A 20,903-nucleotide genomic window follows, 5' to 3' on the forward strand; every position below is an offset into this window, starting at 1 on the left:
GTAGTATCATTGTCCATGCATTAAAATGACTTCCTATAAACCCATAATGGGGATAGTTTTTATTGCTTTCAAGGCATCCCGTTTCTGCTGACACTGAATTGACTCACTGTAAGATGCTCCAGTAACTGTCTGATCATGGTATTATTCCACTTGAGATGACCTTTAAGGGTTGTTCTAGGTTTGCCAGCTACCACTGGTCTGCATTTGGACCAAAGAACATCTGGATAAGATTTCATTTCTGCTGTCAGTGAGTGTATACACAAACAGATTACATTCTCTTTGCATCAGTTCTAAATGTCATAAGAATTGTAGTTTAGTTTTCTCCTTTGGGCAAATGTTTAGTGTTTGATTTCTCGATTCTAAAGGTGCCTGATGAAAAAAACAAGGGCAATAAGATCACACAGTGACTGGAGAGCTGTTCTCATGTGTCTATGGTTGGCAGGACCTCCACAATTTCAGATGGGTATTTGAGATAGATGCCCTTGTTGAGTTCAAAAAGCCAGTTTACAGAGGCCATTTACAAGCAACAATGACCAAAAAGATGCATGAAAGGTGTCCAAACGGCACCATCGTTTCTGTTTTACACAAGAATCTGCTAATCTAAAACTGTGGTTCAGATTAGAAATGCAGAGAAATTGGCTAATGATGGTCCTCTATTAGTTGTCAACTGGAAACTAAAACTCTCAAATGAATCTGTTATTCCTAGGAGCAAACAGGACAGCTCTCTTCAGTGTGGACGTTGGTAACGTGTTGAGAGGTCTCAGCTAATGTCCATACCAGTGAGGTTTTGGGGAAAGTATGTATATTTTCTACTGAGGCATATCATTTAGGCTGCAACAAACAGGAAGGAGACATCAGCCAAAAAACAAGCTGAATGTATCACACCTGATCTGGAAAAAACTGGATTAGGAAATGCTGGGATCTTTTGGAAAGCTCTCAGATAAGAATCTACAGGGATTACATAGACTGTTGGAGGAATACTAACTGTGCTAACACTGAAATAAGATACTAAAGACAGTTTAACATTTGTCTTAGTTTTGAAGCAATGTGGAGATCCTGTTTAACTGGAGATCTGTGGAAGTGCTTTCAGCAGAACCCTGTGGTTCTAAATAAACTACCAATCTGGAAGGTTCCTGTAGAACTGCAATAAAAGAATGATTTAACAATCTGACTGTAAATAAGGCTGAACACAGCTGCTGTTGTGTAATCTTGGTGCAGCTCCACATTTAATAGTGTGCAAACAAAGGTCAGTCAGCTTTAATGTTCCTTCTAAAGGAGAAATCCTGTAGTTTTTCATCTGTGTTGTATTTGTGTAGATACAGCCGTTCCAGAAGCTGGAGGGTTCTGGTTTTCAGTGATGCAGAGACAAGATCTGTAGCTTGTTCTTGAGAAAATCTTTATTTTATGATCATTTTATTGTAGAGAAAGTTTGATTTTCAACATATGTAAAAAACAGGTATTTAGTTCATGAGTCCATGTCTAATTCAGATACTAGCACTGAAAACTGGGTGGAGGACTGCAGACTGAGACTTTCAGCCTGGTTGAGTATTTACCAAGGTTCACAAATCTTTAAATGGTCCACAGTAACAGGTTTATTTTATTCAAACTTAAACTGTGAAGTTTGAACACACCATAATAACCAGTGACTACAATGTCCAGCAGGAAGGAGAGGGAGAGCCAATATGGTTGAAGGTGATCCTGGGTCAGCACTCTGTAAAGTGGTCAAATTGATTTAAATGATTTAAAAAGACAAATCCAACTTTTATTTCCAGAACACCCTGATCATCACACACAGAGAGGACAACAGACTTCATCCATGTTGCACATTTTGTTGTTTCTTACACAAAACCACAAACAGGCCAATGACAGACATATGATTTTCACCTTCCTGTGAGTCATCACATCAGGAAACTGATGCCGAGTCAAAGAAAAGCAAACTGAAGCCATCCCAACAATTTACATGTCAAACAATCAGGCTCTTAAAAACAGAGCACATCACCTCATTCAGTATACACAGCCATATCTGTCCCACTGATCCTATACAGTATTTACAAATGTGCAAAACAACTGAATACAGCAAACTAATAACCCCAGACCTGACAGGAAGCCACATGTCTTCTTCCTCCTTGCTGCCTTCTCTAGATGGGTAGAAGCAGAAATCTGGCCCAAAATCACTCTACCCGTCATCCTGGTGACCTACTTTAACTTCAAAGTTTCCTGCTTGTGTGCCAAAAGCCGTAATAAACATTATATTGTCTGAAGCACCAGGAGGTGTCCTGCATGAAACCGTACAATAGAAAAGAGGAGTTGAGCTGGAATAGCTGAATGTGGGGCGAAGGAAAAGGCCAACTTGGAGATAATTTGAGGGAAATTTCTTTTAATATTACAGACCAAGAACCGCTAAGATTTGTTGACCTTTCTGGCCTCCTGTAGAAACATGTAAAACTACACACATTACATTTAACCTGAATAGAACAAAAAAAATGGGTCTCAAGCACAATCCTCTGCCAAGTTCTGCAAATACTTAATAGGCTTTGGATTAGCTGGTAAGAAGCATGACAAAATGGATTACTGTAAAACTCAGAGCCAAAGGAAATGCAGCGTGGTGACAGTGAGAGGAGATCAACTAAAACAACAGCTTTGTGTGTCAAAGTGTGTGTGTGTGTGAGGGGGGGGGGGGGGGGGGGAGCAGAGATCCTCTGGCTCATGGAGGAGACTGAATGCAGACATGTTCTCCCCTCAAGGTGAGAGCTGCTGCATGATTAAGTCAGAGCAGCAGCAGAACCTGTTATCACAGCCAACTCTGCCTCAGATTCCTCCACATCATAGTGCAAAGTTAGGAGGAATAAATACAAACGGCTAAATAAAAGTGCTTTCACTGCATCCTTGCATGTTGTACACATTCAGGTTCAAACAGGCTCAGGCGGGATTACTCGTGTCACCACCATTTGAATAAATGCAGCTTCTACTTCACATCATCAAGCAGGTGCTGAAAAAACACTGGAACAGGATCAATGGGAATGTGAAGATTAACTTTTTTACCTCCATGGATCATTCTGATCTATTGTGACTTCATACTGGCTGTAACATTATGCTCACCAAAGCAACTTTGACTCTTCAACAACAGTCTGAAAGAACCAGCAGCTAAAGCCACAGCTGAAACTGTGTCTTACAGAGATCTACCAAGAAACTTGCTGGAGACCGATTTTCAGCTTCATTCAGAAATCTCTTTTTTCCCTGAACTCACCCTCCCAGATACCTTGGGTTAAACAAGATGTTACTACAAGAAGACGACTCAAACCCGTCTTCGCTTCAGCCTCAGAGTGATAGGCAGCATATAGATTTTTGAATTTCGGTCATTTGTCCAACTTGTTCAGATACAAAAAGCAGCAGTTTGTTATTCACACTGGTGAATAAGAAAGCAACCTGGAGGTGAGGTCAGCAGATAACAGGAAGGCTGAACACAGTTAATTAGCCGTTTTATATTTTAGAGCTTTCAGTCCGTCTATGGACCAAGCTGCATCTGGAAACACCGATAGACTTGGTTTATAGGGAACACACACAGGACTCTTAACACTTACAATGCTAACCATGCTAATTGCTAACATACGATGCTAAAGACAGGTCCTTCCAAATAATTTGGTCTCTGTTTCTAATATAAACGATTGACTAATATCAGGAAGGCTTCAGAGAAACATTTTGAGCATTTTATATTTATCAAAGAACACTTGGCACATCAAGAGATGGATTCAGCGATAAATCTGATTGGTGCATCTCTAGGCCTTTCACTTCATGTAAAGGCTAGACATGCATGTTCAGATTTATCCCCAGAACCATGCTGCATAAGAGGAAAAAAACTGTGTGGCCAAAGTATTAGTAGTTTGATTAGTTACAAGCTAACTGACACCAACCTGGATGGCCAGCGTGTCAAGGTCCTTTCAGTTGAGCTCTGCTTTAGTGTCCGACTTAATGTTACTCACCAAGTTAAAGAGATGCAAAGCAGTGCCGTCCAAAGTCAGTCCTCCAGGGCCAGTATTCTACATGTTTTAGGTGTTTCCCTGGTTCAACATCCCTGATTCTAATGAAATCTTGATTAACAAGCTTCTGCAGAGCTTGAATCTGCTGTCCTATAGCAGGACCACAGTTAATACATGCAGGACACTGGACCTTGAGGACTGGGGTTTGAAACCCCTGATGTAAATAGTCATACTTCACTACTTTTGACCTTAGAAGTGTTCCTCTCACACAACAGATCAAATTTGGATTAAAGTTCAATATTTTCACACAATACATGTCAATCTATGGTGTTTTACAGCTACACATGAGATTGGGGAGGATTAATTATTTTAGGTGAGCAGCAGATGTAGCTGCTGCTTGTAGAAAAATAAATGATCCAATATTAGGAAACAGCCAAAATCTACAAGCTCTCTTATAAAGGATGTGACAGGTAATGTTTTAGACTACACCGTCCCTAATTATTTGAAAAAACAAAAAAAAAAGGGTGTAACAGGTAATCCCATTCTACCTGCATTTCTAAAGCCCTCCACACCAGGGGGGTGTATGAATGACTGGTAATGCTGACCCGGGGGCCTCAATGACTCGTGGGCTTGTTTACAATCAGCAGAAATGAAAAGGTTTGAGGCACCCGGTGATCTAAAGTACCGGTGAAAGGTGGATAAATGGAAAGCCAAACAGTTATACTTTTGAGCTTCGAAAAAATATAAAACAAGCTTTGGTGAGCACAACGTTCTGGCTACATGAGAGCCAAACACCCAAAGGATCTGGTATAATCTTTGTCTCACTGACTGGCTGAGTGATGTGTTTAAGGCTGGGTGTAAATCAAAGTGACTGTTCTTGAGCATTTTACATTCTGGTTAACTGGTAATGGGTGCTGCTGGAGCCAGTCAACTCATCTTCAAGTTTGCAGTTTATAAGCAAAGAAAGAAATATACCAAAGATGCGGTCTTTGTAGCTGGATGTGTGCTGATAAGTGATCCCCATCCACTCAAACAAACCAAGCAGCTGACAGAAGAAAATGATTCATTTTCAAGCACCAATGTTTGGTTTTCTTCCTGTTCCAAAGACCACGGAAAACACTGATACCAACACTGGTCATTTGTCTACAAACACCATCATGATGTAAGTTTTTATTACCTGAGCATTCAAAGCAGAAGTGAATCTGATGCCAAATCTGACTCAAATCTTGATCTAGATGTTGTATATGCTCCTGCTGGTGGTAAAGACCATGCAGAAATATGTTGAAGCAGAATCTATGAAGCCACAGATGTGGCTTCAAAACAAAACCCAAACACTGAGGTGACTGGGTTTTAACACGAGGCCCTTTGGCTGAATGTACACAGTAAACAAATCACAGGACACTGTCTCATATTGCATCTAGTAGGGATCAGCACCGGGTTCATGATGGTATTTGGAGACAAGTTGTAAAAGGGATACTTGGTCTTTCTTTTCGGACTTTCAGGGTGATTCTGTTCGAGAGATGTGTGAGAGGAAGCAGAGGCTGTGATGTTCTGAATGGCCTGAGAAAAAGCTGCAGTTTGGAGCAGCAGCAGCAGCTGTGGGTGTCGCACCTCTCTCTTTCAACTTAAAGACACAGCTAGTAGGAGACTGTATGTGTTTGGACACCAGTTGGAGTTCTAACCAAGATGCAAGTCGTGTAAATATCCTTATTCCCTAGTTACAAACAGTAATTTAATTTTCTTTAAAGTAACATGGGTTAACAGCAAACGAAGAGATGTACATGTGCTCGATGGGTTGAGTTCATAGTTCCATACTCCCGTCTATCACGTGTCCCAGTCCAACTCTCTGCACGCAATCCGGACCAGTCTGAGCTCCAGTTCAAAGGCGTCGGGCCGCTCCTGGGGATTGGCCGACAGCATCTCACGGATCAGCTGCTTCATGTGGCTGTTCATGCTTTTTTTCCTGGCTGGGATCAGCAGCTCCATCTTTGGGTTCTCCAACAGGGCCTCCCCTAAGGGTACAATCTCTGTGCCCTGCTGCACATAGCTCCCCAGCAGCTCCTTCTGAGTCTCCACATCCACAAATGTGATGCGTTCCACCATGGCCCAGAAGATCACACCCAGAGCGAAGATGTCTGCCTTGGCTGTGTAGTGGCCTTCCCAGACCTCCGGGGCCATGTAGAAGTCCGTTCCACAAGCCGTGGACAGGAAGCATTTGTTGACGCTGGCTGGCTCCTCAGGATTGAGCCCTGAGGTGGAGCAGACTTTACTAAGTCCAAAGTCTGCCACTTTGAGGGTGGGCTCAGAGGAGCCAGTGGGTGTGCACGCCTGCGAGATGAGGATGTTGTCTGGTTTGAGGTCACGGTGTATGATCTGGTTACGGTGCAGGAAGGCCAAGGCGCTGCCCAACTGCAGCATGAAGCTGGTGTTAGTCTTTCGGCTGGGCTTACGAGAAAGCAGGTAGGCATTCATGTCACCTCCATCACAGAAGTCCATGACAAACCACAGGTAGTAGGCACAGCAGGGGTCAAAGGTGATTTCGCCCTTCAGAGACGTCTCCACCAGCTGCAGTACAAAACAACAGGAAGACATTTTGTAACACAGCAGCTATCTGCAGCAGACAAACCTCTGAGGCCAGAAACAGAACAGCTGCATTTACACTCAGATGCACACAGCTGGACTCTGTTGTAATTAGATTACATCTAAAGGCAATTGGTTTCCACTGAGAGGGACATCAGAATAAAGGGGTTGAACATAAACGCACGACACCATACATTTTTATTTGAAAAAAAACTGGGAAACTATCATTTTCCTTTCAATTCGTTTATGCACTGCTTTGTGTTCCTCTATCACATAAAATCCTTATAAAATACACTGGAGTTTATGGCTATAACATGACAAAATGTAAAAAAATAAATTCAAGGGGTTATGAATACATTTGCAGGGCAGTGTAATGTAAACACTGGTATAAACTGCAGAACTAATCTGCTGAATATGTGCAGGCCACTCAATTCAGTTCAGTTTATTTATATGGCGCCAATTCACAACACATGTCGTCCCAAGGCACTTTACAGTCAATTAGATCGAATCATACAGATTTCAAGTCAGGTAATACAATTAATGCAGCCAGATTCAGTTTATTATTCAGATTAGTTCAAAGTTTTTCTATCTAAGGAAACTCAGCAGATTGCATCAAGTCAGTGACTTGCAGCATTCACTGGTGGAAAATAACAGGCTGTCAAGTCAATGCAATCGAGTGGCCCAAGTAAATAGATGTCAGTTATCCCACGGTTGTAGCAGTCATATAACTCTACCCCTCCATCGATTGCTCTTCTGACAGCATGTACTGGAACATTACAGCGCAATAAAAAGAGTGCAAAGAAAGGGTTTCTGGGAAAGTGTCCAATGCTGGCACTGCACAAAACTAAATGAATGGACTGACAATGGGCCACTGATCTGCTCAAAGGCTGTAATCAGGCCTGTGAGGCCGCTGTCACGCAGCGGGGAGCCACTGCAACATGACAGGCTGCTGACAGGCAGACAAGAGAAAGAAAGGTTACAGTTACATAAAGCAATGAGCACACTTATCCATTAAGCTGTGGAATATTTTCAGGATTAATTCTGAATTTCTACCTTCTAATATTGATCCTTCCAACTGGTACATTTAAGCTGCACAGCAAACTAGTCATCTCAAAAGCACACATTTACCAGCAGCCACCCTGCACAGATACAAGTCCATATGATGCTGAAACAATGTAACCTGCAGTACGAACTAATTTGATGGGACCGCCAAGCTGTGAAACTGGTAAAAATGATAGTTTAATATAAGGCTTCAATAACATTATTAATCAGATCCTAGGAGAAGAATCAGTGCTTGGAGATAGTATGTCCCTATCATTCAGTCAGTTCTCCAGCTGCATAAAATACTCAACTGTAATGGGATCAGATGCATGCACGGGGTGACAAGAAGCAGACCTCAGTAAATCGTTTATTCCTGGATGTTGATGCTGGGAACGTTGCCTCAAAAAAGAAAGCAAGTTATGCTTTCACATAGGGTTTATTTCCACTTTAATGTGAACATGTAACACAGTAAGGTTACTAGTGCCACAGCACACTACACTGACAGCTGGAGGTGGGGCTTTAAGCCCTTAACACAACAGGTTCCATGCTAAACCTCAAAAGAGCATGTGGAAAAGTCTCACAATTAATTCTGAATCCTCACCTCAAGATAGAGCGGAGAACTGGAGCCATGGTTCATCCTCTGGGCCAGCTGGTCCCGCTGCAGGATGCACTCCTCCAGGTGGATGACGTTTGGGTGCTGACTCTGGATGCTGCTCAGCGCCCAGAACTCCCTCAGGGCCAGTTCCACATTCTCTGGAGAGTGGCAGCGGATCTTCTTAACCGCCACCCGGGCCCCTGTGCGCTTCACCACTGCTTCATAGACCACACCGTAACTGCCACGCCCCACCTCCTGGATTAGGTCGTACTTCGGCTGGCTGCTTACCATCCTTCCATCCTTGCTGTGGAGAAACAGGACAGGTCTTCATTTCATGACTGGCAGACTTAGCAAGACTCCATAGTAAAGTTTGATACAAAGCTGTGGAAACACTATTGGTGAATTTATAGGGTTTCCCATAGAGTGAACAGTTCCTACAACCTACTACGGGGAGTAAAATCCACAGGATAAGAAGATAGTGAGGAAAACTCAGACCTTACTCTGGATCAGGCGGAAATGAAAAGGATGATCTTTTATTTAAAACAGAAATCCTCGACTTGGAAAAAAAAGTCTGAGGAAATCCTTGGGAATTTATTGGATGGTTTGCAATTCAAAGTAAAATGAACTTTGGGGATTTGTTACTAAATGTAGGATCAATCTCTGTTACAGATCAAATATCAAACTCAAATCAGAAGTGAAGTGAAAGACGTTACTAACAGGAAATAGGACTTCTTCGGGGTGTGTTAGCTGCTCTCTTCTGGCTGAAGTAATAAGGTGATGTTTCACAATGAAACACCAGGAGCTAGCTCACAATTTTAAATATATAATCTGCAAACAAGGAACACATTTACACATATATTTAACACTTGAACTATAACTGACAATTTATAATATTTTTTTATTAAAATCATTAATATACAATTTAACAATCAAACCTAGCTAATTGTTTTGCTTGCGTTTAAGCATAGTTTTTAGACTGATAACACAATTGGCCAAAATCAGAACCAGGCTAGAACACTCCAATCTGTGAAGTTTTTAGGGCCCAAGATTGCCATAATCTGGCTAATGCTCAATCATAGAATTAGAAAAATAAGGAGTAATCTGCTGTAAAACACGTAATATTGTTCAATTTGTTAAACATGTGGATGTGATCCTGAGGAAGCTGGGGTTTTCTTAATATGCAGTGTATGTCACACTATAGAGTAGTGTTCACAATCAAAACACAATGAAGGAAAGAATGTACTGGCTGCTGCAGCATCTGTTGGCTCTAGTGTTTTCAGGCTGTGCTCTGAACAGTGTGCAGCCACCTGTCAAAGAAAAGCCCTGCCTCTCACTTACTTTCACCTGTTGAATGAAAAGGAGAAGAAAGACTGAGAAGGATCCCTTTGTTGGGTTATGGTAATTTAAGCTACCTGCTGGAAATGCTGTGCAATATATTAATATATATTGAGATCTGCTCTACATGACAATAAAATGACACTATCGTCAATATACATAGAAACTTTGAAAGTAATCTTTACCTAAAACTCTTAGCACATTTTTAGCTAAGACTCTTGTATTTCCTAATGCTCCTTAAATGCATCACTCACTTGCTCACTCTGCCAACTTGGAAAACTGTGTGCACAAAGAATAAGAGACAGCATCATGGTGACAAAGGATCAAATTAAACTGCTCGAGAACAATTATTCAGTGATTTAGAGTTAGAGACTTTTGTTACTATACTAGACTAATGAGACAACAGCTTCTATTCATTTCATTTTTTTATATGTATATCCTAATGGGTAAAAAAATTATAAAAATATATTTTCAACAGCTTTTAATGTGACTAAGCTGAAAAAATAAAATAGAACTTCCCCAAAATGTGGCTCTTTGGTGCCCTGACCATTCTTTAACAAAATCACTTTGTCCTGTTTAGGGTTATCAAGATGCAAAAGGTTCACACTCGATACCGATACTAAAAAAATAATCGATACCTGATTACATTTTCAATACCACAGCAACATTTTTTGAAGTCATGGGTATAACAACATTTTTACTTCTTTAATTGGGGCAAAACCAATACATAAGGGACAGTTCAGCCCTCATTAGGAAAATTATATAATTTAAAAGTGTCACTTCCCTGTTTGGTAAAACGGTAGACAAGATAACACTTTGTATAAGTGTTAATTACAGCAGCACTGTACAATTTCTGTCTTTCTGCTAATTTTACAGAATATTTTCTTCAGAAATCAACTACACCATCAGGGTAGGTTGCTACAGGTTCTTACTTCTTTCTGCTCCAATTGTCAGCTTCAGTCTGGCTCCACCATAACCCTTGTTTTTATAAGCTACATTAGCTTCAAATGCCTTTACAAATCAACAAGTAGTAATGGGGAGGGTGTCGCTCTGGTTTGTTTCATTGCTTCGTTATTTAGGAACGTACTGAGCCGTAACATTAACATTTTCCTGCGTTGATTCGTAGCGCAAGAGAACGGAGGGTTGTGTAGTTTGGAATTCTACACCTGGGAAGCGCATCTCGATGGGGGAGCTCAGACTGGCACGTCACTGTCACTGTGTCCATGAAGCTAACATTTAAACAGATAGCGTTAGCTTATATAATTCAGTTGGTTTACTACCTCACTGTTGCAGATACAGGAGCTCTACTGACCTTTTAATGTTGCTTACTTTTTTGTATTTTTACATAGCTGGACACATTTCAATACATACAGGTGGGGTTAATATAAGGCAAGAGATTGACAATACTATGTTCTCTGCTTTTTGATTAACAATCCTCCCCATCCCATCCCTCACAGAAGAAAAAAATACTAATAATAATATATAATATATAACAAATACTAAAATACTAAATATGTCAGTGCTGGTGAGAGTTAATATGAAATTGAAAATGATACATTATACAATACGTTTCTTAGCTACACACAAGGAAACTTCAACAGTTATTTGTGTTTTTCAAATAAATCCCGGAAAGTTGTAAAATTCCCCCAGTAGACAAAGCTCCGGTTCTAATGGAATATTAGTTAAGGTGGAACAATTATCCTACCAGAAAGGTATCACCTTTCTACATGACCAGGTGCAGTGTAAAAAGGATCCCACCTCAATATGGCATCTGAAACATTTCTCTGATACAGTCATTTAAATTTAATGTAATTTTTCTGGAGTTAGATATGATTGATGTAGAAAGTTATAATTGATTAACCTTTACCTAGCATTGATAACTACTGACACACTATTGTGACATAAATCCACCCAGAGTTGTTCAAACAATTGTTATCTTTAATTTTTGATTTAAATAAACCTGATTTTGGGCTGTCATTTAATAAAAGATGGTACATTTTAGAAATGAATTTAAATGAGCAACCGTCACAGAGCAATTTTTCAATATCATTTAAGCCAGGCAGAGCCATATTACAACCCAGATTGGTCCTTAAAAAAGATCTTAGTTGAACATATCAGTAGAAGTTTGATTGGGTAAATCATATCTTCTTCAGTTCTTCAGTTGTTCAAACGACATAAAAGATTCTCCACTAAAGCAATCCTCCCAGCATTGAATTCGTTTAGAATACCATATATTAAGAATCGTCTTATTTATAGTCATAGCTATAAGTTTATTGTGTCTTATAGGTGTTCTTGGTGAAAGTCCTATTTTCAGTCCTTGATACAGATGCACCTCATACCAGATTTTAATTAAATGTTTTGAAATAGGGTCATCTATTGTGGTGTTGGCACGCCTAGGGTTATATCTATAAAAGAGGTCGCTATATGTCATTTTATTCAGGGAATGTAATGCAATTCGTGTCCAAGAGGGGGCATCTTCCAATATCATGGTTGTAGCGGCATCATTTGACATTTCATTTTTTTCCATGTTCGTCACCTCATAGGGAAAGCACCTCTGAGCAGCGCTCTTGTGTTTGCCTTGCCGGGTAAAGAGGGTCACGGGTTTTTTTCTAGATGTACTCACCATCTTAGAGTTTAAACTTCCAGACCAGGGATTTAGTGCCCAAAATGAATTGCAATAGAGAATAATACAAAGTTTAAATATTTACATTTAGTAATTAGATTATTTTGTAAAGGAGATTTGAGCAGTTCTAATATTATTTACAATGCTGTAAAAAGTATTTGCCCTCCTACAGATTTCTTCTGGGGTTTTTTTCCCCCCTGTTTAATCTTTAATGTTAGAGAAACCTAATACATCTAAATTATCAAATACAAAAAAAGTTTTACAATTATAAAGAAGAAAATAATTCACTCCAACCGAGCCCTATGTGAAATAGAAACTGACCCCTAAACCCAACATGGTTGTGAGACCCTTGTGCATCAACAACAGTCAGTGTTTTAATAGTTGACAATGAGTCTCTTACATCACTACCTGGAGTTTTCCTACATCAACGCACTGTCAAAGATCAAATCTTAGCTTCTGAAAGAGTTTTAATTCCAGACTTTGCCTTTTTTCAGCCATTCAGCAGTGGACTTGGTAGTGTGCTTGGCATCATTGTGCTGCTATGTAATCCAAGTGAGTTTGATTTTAATGTGACAAACTGATGGTGGGGCATACTTCTTCAGGATCTTCTCGTACAAAGCAAAATTCAAGGTTCCATCAATTACAGAAAGCCCTTTATGTCCTGAAGCTGCAGAGAAGAAATAGACTACCACATTATCACCACGATTTACTATTGTACGATGTCCTTCAACTAAAACACTGTTTTATATTAACATTTAAAATAACCTTGACCTAACCAAAAGCCTTGGAAATGGCTTAGTGACACATTCAGATCACAATGACTTGTAGTATATTAAGTAGTAATACTGTGTATAAGCCGAGACACTAAACCACTGCTTATTTTGGTGTTAAGGATTTGTCTTTCAAGTTATTTGTCTAAGCTTGTAATAAACTGAAGTTCAATTGTAACCATTCTGTTTTTCAACCGGTGCTAAAATCAGGTTGTGGCTAATCCACTTTGCATGTGGCTAACTGAAACTGCTGATAATTAGCCACGGTTGCTTTTCATTTCTGAGGCTGAGAGAGACTAGCCTGGAGCATGGCTCAACAGTAAGGGCTCGTCTTAAAATAATCATGAAGACAGTGACACAATGTTTACATGTGCAGATTAAAAGCCCAGCAGGAAGGAAAAAAGCCTGGTCAATTGTTGTGGCCAGCAACAACAGTCCTGAAGCATTACAATGTGACCGTGTTACACCTGACAGCACACACATCAAACACACAACAGGCCACAAATGACCACTGTTTTGAGTCCATTAGTCAGAACAGGTTTGTGTTTACATGGTTCTCTTACCTCACTGAGGCAATTACATGGTAAAATATGTATGAGAAATTATATGTATGAGAATTATATGTATTACAAGATTATTACAAGCAGAGACACGATTAAAAAATGGACTTGACAAACTTCTCAATCAAAAAAAGGATTTGACTGTAATTTACACTGGGTAGCAAAGTTTAACCTTCATTTTTGTGGTTTGCTGTTTTTTTTTTCCAATTTTTTAAAATTTGTTTTTTGAAAACCAAGTTTCAAATCGTGTTTCACAGATTACATTCTCTACGCTCTTGCTTTTGGTCTACGCCTTCCTGCATAAACAACGGCAGGATAATAGATCACGACACTGAGAACGCAAGGACGCAGTGGTGCTTTACTACCTTATTACCTTTTATAACTTCTGTTACCTGTGAAGCATGATTGTCCACTAAAAAAATACATAACTTTGCTCCCTTCAAAAGACTATTTGCTTATGAATAATGTTTGGTCTCAACCAACCAGCTTTAGAGTTATACAGCTGATTAATTGCTCCCATGTTTGGAAGGAATCTTTGTGCTGGATCTACCAGCAAGAAAAGTTTAAATTATTTTACATTTAATTTTTTTTCCAGCTTTTGTATATTTTACCAACTTTATCAGGCCAGAGTTTTTGCCTAACAACTGCAGGTTTCATTTACAATAACTACTAAACACTGATTAATGAACTTATTTTCTGTTTATTATAATCATCAGGTAAACTCATATCAGATATTTAGAGCATAAACAGAAGTGTTTTTTAGTAAAACATCTTAACAAAAACAAACAAATAATCACCCAACAAGTAGTACAAGCAATTGATGCAAAAAAGTAAAAAAAAAGATGAAGAGACAGTGGAGTAGAGGATGGCAGGACATGAGGGTGAAGAAGATCACTGGGAGAAAGTGCCTCCAAACCTGGAACTGTGGTCTCTCTTCCTGCCAAGCCGTCGGCATAAAACTATTAAAAATGAAATATATTAAAGTGTTCAAACTCCACAAGGTTAGGTTAATGTTAGGTTAATCTTAAAGAAATTTTGCAAATTTTATGTACAAGGGAAGTTGAAAGTGCTCTGTTTGATCATTAAGGTGTACTGTATTAAAATATTTTTATTACGATTAATTTACCTGCCAAAAAAAGTCTTAGGAAGACAAATTAAATTAATTGGTATTGTGAGTAAAAACTGTGGCGACACAGTTTAAAAAATACCTACATTAACTTAAATGTCAAAAATTTACAGCAAAAACATTTTTTTATTCTGGTACTTGCAGTTATTCACCACATCCCTACTAAAAACTTTATATTCATTTTTTCACCAGATTTTTTGAAAACAGATAACAGGTAGCGGGAAATGAAAAAATGACTGGCTGAGATCAGACTGCGGTTAGAGGGGAAGTCCCACTTTGAGAAGTCGCTGAGCCTACAGTCAGCACGACCTATCAGGGGAGCTCTGCTTTCAAAGTAGACTCATTCTCCATGAACTGACTGCATGAGGTCAACTTTCTCGCCTGAAAACATCTTAAAACTACTGTGAAACGGCCTTCTCTTCTATCAACCTGCTGATAATGCAGGCAGACCCGGACCAAACAAAATGTTTCTCAGTTTGTATCACTGTTGCCAGCTCTTAAGTAAGGAAAGTAACCATTGGCTGTCCCAAAAGTCACTAGAAGTCGTTAGATGAAGTCAGCGCCTTTGCATATTTGCATATTTAGTCATGTGATGCAGACTGTAGGAGTTGGCAAGACAAAAATTGAGTAAAAAACACCAAAATTGTTTAGAACTGCAAATGAACTTCGTCAAATGCAAGGATTTATTCTGGTGCGATAGAGACAGTAAAAGAATAAATTTACATTAAAAATAATATGTCAATCTCACTTTGCAATCCAGGACAGGATCAGAGCCAGCTTTGCGCATGCGTGATTCATGTGCAATGTGGACACGAAGTGGAGTGGGTCTCCTCGCTGCTGTGACAGCAGGGGTATGCTGCATGACGAGGCTCCATACTGACCACCTGTCAGTGGGAGGGAAGTGGGAGGGGCTCACAGCGGCACTCACTGCTTGCTGTGTACAGTGACTGCAGTACAATTGGTGCGTTCACATGTAGCTGCCAAAGTCGCCAAAAACACAGAAAAGGTCGCTAGATTTGTCGCTAGTCGCTTTTTGGGAAAAAGTAAAAATAAAAAGTCGCTAGAGGGATCTGAAAACTTGCTAAATAAAGTGACAAAGTCCTTCAGTTGGCAACAGTGGTTTGTTTGTGTATGAGTTGACCAACAGAAATGTGTGCGTTTGCGGCCCACTGCCCAAAACAAATGCAATTGCTAAAGTCCTTGCCAACCTATAGCAATGCGACCTTGCTCCACCTTTCAGAGGAAGCCCCACCTCCAAAAGTGTGGAGACAAGAAACAGAGAATATAATCTGTAAAAAGCGATTTGAAAAGAATGCATATCGTAAAACTCACAAACTACAAAAAAAGAAGGTTCAACTTTTGCAATAATTTTGGAAAAAAAAATATCTCCATAATTATGCCAAAATCTCTGTGTACACTATATGCACATCCAGAAGAAAATCTGTTCAAATGAAAACAATAAGTGAATGGAGTCAATGGTGAGCTTCTAATCAGCAAAAATAAGATAAACCAATGTTCAGAATAGGGCTGGAACTAAAGAAAATTTTATCAGCTGGGTCTTTCAAATAATTCCTTCATTGATCAAGTAATGGATAAAGCCAAACTGGTCCATCTGTGGAGGGCATCTTTACAGCTCATCATTTGAAGATTTTCTTACACACATTTGGACTCAGATTTGTTCATGATGATTCAGGATGATCTATCTGCCAATAATAGATTATGTCTGTAGGTAAAGCTGTTTGGGAGCCTTCTACACCAAATGACGCACCAGCCCAACTGCGCTCTGGAATTCATTCATTTGTATTACTGTTCCATGCAGCAATAGTTTCGTGCTGGGGTGAACAAAGCACAAATGGAGTTCAGCAGCAGTTCTGTGAAGCCTGTGTGGGGGCGTGGCCAGATGCAGCTAATTTGCATAAAATGACAGAGCCCTAAAACAGCTCATTCTGAAAGGAGCTCAAAGAAGGAGGAACTGAGGAGGTGAAATCTCATTATCTGACAATGATTTTGTGCTCATGCAGCCAATACATACAGGTCCTTCTCAAAATATTAGCATATTGTGATAAAGTTCATTATTTTCCATAATGTCATGATGAAAATTTAACATTCATATATTTTAGATTCATTGCACACTAACTGAAATATTTCAGGTCTTTTATTGTCTTAATATGGATGATTTTGGCATACAGCTCATGAAAACCCAAAATTCCTATCTCACAAAATTAGCATATTTCATCCGACCAATAAAAGAAAAGTGTTTTTAATACAAAAAACGTCAACCTTCAAATAATCATGTACAGTTATGCACTCAATACTTGGTCGGGAATCCTTTTGCAGAAATGACTGCTTCAATGCGGCGTGGCATGGAGGCAATCAGCCTGTGGCACTGCTGAGGTCTTATGGAGGCCCAGGATGCTTCGATAGCGGCCTTTAGCTCATCCAGAGTGTTGGGTCTTGAGTCTCTCAACGTTCTCTTCACAATATCCCACAGATTCTCTATGGGCTTCAGGTCAGGAGAGTTGGCAGGCCAATTGAGCACAGTGATACCATGGTCAGTAAACCATTTACCAGTGGTTTTGGCACTGTGAGCAGGTGCCAGGTCGTGCTGAAAAATGAAATCTTCATCTCCATAAAGCTTTTCAGCAGATGGAAGCATGAAGTGCTCCAAAATCTCCTGATAGCTAGCTGCATTGACCCTGCCCTTGATAAAACACAGTGGACCAACACCAGCAGCTGACACGGCACCCCAGACCATCACTGACTGTGGGTACTTGACACTGGACTTCTGGCATTTTGGCATTTCCTTCTCCCCAGTCTTCCTCCAGACTCTGGCACCTTGATTTCCGAATGACATGCAGAATTTTCTTTCATCTGAAAAAAGTACTTTGGACCACTGAGCAACAGTCCAGTGCTGCTTCTCTGTAGCCCAGGTCAGGCGCTTCTGCCGCTGTTTCTGGTTCAAAAGTGGCTTGACCTGGGGAATGCGGCATCTGTAGCCCATTTCCTGCACACGCCTGTGCACGGTGGCTCTGGATGTTTCTACTCCAGACTCAGTCCACTGCTTCCGCAGGTCCCCCAAGGTCTGGAATCGGCCCTTCTCCCCAATCTTCCTCAGGGTCCGGTCACCTCTTCTCGTTGTGCAGCGTTTTCTGCCACACTTTTTCCTTCCCACAGACTTCCCACTGAGGTGCCTTGATACAGCACTCTGGGAACAGCCTATTCGTTCAGAAATTTCTTTCTGTGTCTTACCCTCTTGCTTGAGGGTGTCAATAGTGGCCTTCTGGACAGCAGTCAGGTCGGCAGTCTTACCCATGATTGGGGTTTTGAGTGATGAACCAGGCTGGGAGTTTTAAAGGCCTCAGGAATCTTTTGCAGGTGTTTAGAGTTAACTCGTTGATTCAGATGATTAGGTTCATAGCTCGTTTAGAGACCCTTTTAATGATATGCTAATTTTGTGAGATAGGAAATTTGGGTTTTCATGAGCTGTATGCCAAAATCATCCGTATTAAGACAATAAAAGACCTGAAATATTTCAGTTAGTGTGCAATGAATCTAAAATATATGAATGTTAAATTTTCATCATGACATTATGGAAAATAATGAACTTTATCACAATATGCTAATATTTTGAGAAGGACCTGTACATCCGTTGTCAACGTTGTGCTGTTATCCTAAGCTAACTCCTTGCTGTAGAGGACGCTTACTTCTGTCTTTTTTGATAGAGACCTAAACCTTTAACATTTAGGGTCTATTTCATGTTGTCTGCTCATTATCGCCTGTCTCTCAATCACAGTTTGTGTAAACACAAGCATGTTGTGCATCCACAATAACGGTTTCCTTGAGGTCTGACCTGCTGAAACACATGACCACAAGCAGAAACAAATTAAGTGATTGAACAGTATTACGTTTTAGGAAATAAACTAAGAACCAAGCCGAGAGATTTTGTCTGAAGGATTTTTTTTTTTATTGAATCATTTAAAGAATCGTTCGAGCCTGACTTCACAGTAAACATTGGAGCGGTTGTCCCTTTTTAATCAAGTTAGTGACATGCAGTGTCAAAGCTCCAGGTATGTTTTCCAGATATCCCTCAAACAAACACGCTGCAGCCAGTGAGATTTGACTAAATCAGAGAGTGAATGAGTTGTAGTTCTTAAGCAGAGAAAAAAGGTAAGAAAACAGTTGTGTTCAAACTGACATTGTGTGTAGTTTTTAATCCAACAGAATAAAATGACAAGATTTATCAATAAAGCCATATGTCCCTAATTAGAGATGCACAGAGAAATCAGCCGGATGATCAGTATTGGTGCATTGTATGCTTTATTGGCCCTTATTCGTCATCTCCCAATTACAAACTAAAAATCAGACTTTTTCCAATCAGTACCTGCACCAAAATGAAATACTTCAAAGATGTGTTTATAGTTCAAAAAAGGATTTGAAGCACTGAATTAACAGGAAAAATGACTTCTCAGGTTCTCACGTACCTAATCAAGGATCAGAGCCATTCAATGGAAAACTCGGCAATTTTGATCACAGGCCGACTGACTTGGGCATCATTTACACTTTCTGTATTATTTGTACTTTCTAGAGGGGATGGGGAGATTGGAAAGAAAAAATTCCTTGCTCTATTTCCATTAATGTTATTTATTTTGATACAAAGTAAGTAAAGAAATGTTACTAAACACATTCATGAAATACTGGTTAGCATGATTAAGTGCCAAAACTTAATTTCAACTTGATACAAAACATAAGTGAGCAAACTGTGTTTCCTTTTAACCAGAACAAAACAGGACAAGGAGGGCGTCTTTACACCTTTTGCTCTTGGATCTCCACAACATGTTGGAAAGAAACATAGACAGCTTCATATGTTCAGAGTGATGAGGAGGGAGCTGTTACCCTGACAGACAGCTAAGTGAGCCGGATAATGGGACACTGACCTCGGTGATTGGCTACACAGCTAACAGCTATGTGGCCAGGCCCCTGGCTGCTAACGTCGGCTAATCATGTTAACAGCAGCTAACAAAGAGTCCAGCTTGCTCCAGCACATTCAGAAATCTGGTCCTGCGTTAGCGTCTGCTCGTATAAACCCGGCCACGTTTATATCCCTTCATCCAGCTCCAACAGCGGTGCACAGAAGAGCTATCCATGCGAACCACAAGGTGTTGACAGTTTATTGTCCAGTATACGTGCGTGTGCTATCAAGAGACTGAGCCTCGCAGCATACACACCTGCAAGCCGGGCTGTCAGGTACCCACAGCAGACAAGACAATAGTGGACATACAGCAGGGACAGAAGAGGTCTCAGCGCATGTTACCAGGTCATAAAGCTCACCTTTGAGTCGCTTGTCGGAGGTTCATTGGTTGTCTTCCTCACTCTCTCTGGCAGCCATTACAGCTGCACACGCTCCGCTCGTTCAGTCAAGCCGACGAGGTTGTGTCAAACAGTGGACGTGAGAGCGTGCAGCTGCTGCGCGGTGCTGTACAGCGCAATGCGTGAGCGGCTGACAGCTTCCGCTCCCTTTCAAATTAAAACATATTCTCAGTTCTGTCTGTTTTTTTATTTTAACTAACGTTTCACACGTTGCGTAGCATCGACGTTTCTGTACTTACATATATATATTTGAAATATTTTTTAACTAAAACCTCTTTTTTCAGTTGCACAGAAACACCTCAGCGTTGGTGTTGTAAACGTGATACCTGTATTGTGGATCTTGCCACAGGCTTTTAGCTAGTTCAGTTAACTTTATTTAGCGGACAGCTTCCTCCCAACTGCCTCCTCAAACTTAACTGCCACCTACAGATAGAATACAACAACATGCCCTTCTGCATAATACTCTTCAATCACTATCATTTAATAATAATAACCCCGAGTGGGTAATTCCAGGATGAGAAGAGAGATCTTAATGCCAGAAAAAGAGGTTCTATGGCTAAAGGAAACAGGAGGGGAGAAAGAGGACAACCCTGTCTAGTGCCATGAATATAATCAGATTGGACAGAGTTAGTAATAACTGTTGGAGTTATCCCTAAACTCCTGCATGCTCGTTTGTTTGGTAAAGCTAAGACCTCCTATACTGTTATTAATAAAAAACAAAGTAATATAAGAAACACGGAGACTGCAGTCTTTAGATGCCTGTACAGGGAGAAGATTGTCCGAATCCTTCTGAAACTTCTGATTACTTCCCCAAGAACAGCAGTCTTTATTCAAAAGCCAGGCGTATACTTGTACATGAAAAACATACATTTTAATCGACTGTCTGATTTCATAGCTGGAGCTTTCTGACACCCATTCAGCTGACTTTT

The 20,903-nt window shown here is 40.2% G+C and overlaps 1 protein-coding gene across 1 annotated transcript; it reads right to left on the bottom strand.

Annotated features, from left to right (window-relative positions):
* Nucleotides 1-1,379: 1,379 nt before the first annotated feature.
* Nucleotides 1,380-20,150, bottom strand: pdik1l (PDLIM1 interacting kinase 1 like). Its single transcript, XM_047384116.1, has 3 exons — nt 19,936-20,150; nt 8,200-8,497; nt 1,380-6,542 (listed from the first exon to the last, which is right to left on the bottom strand). Exons 1-3 carry the CDS (start codon nt 19,959-19,961, stop codon nt 5,802-5,804), a joined length of 1,065 nt encoding a protein of 354 aa, XP_047240072.1. The 5' UTR covers nt 19,962-20,150; the 3' UTR covers nt 1,380-5,801.
* Between the last annotated feature and the right edge of the window lie 753 nt (nt 20,151-20,903).

The sequence above is a fragment of the Girardinichthys multiradiatus genome, chromosome 13 (genome assembly GCF_021462225.1).
Source record: "Girardinichthys multiradiatus isolate DD_20200921_A chromosome 13, DD_fGirMul_XY1, whole genome shotgun sequence".
In the NCBI taxonomy this organism is placed as follows: Eukaryota; Metazoa; Chordata; class Actinopteri; order Cyprinodontiformes; family Goodeidae; genus Girardinichthys; species Girardinichthys multiradiatus.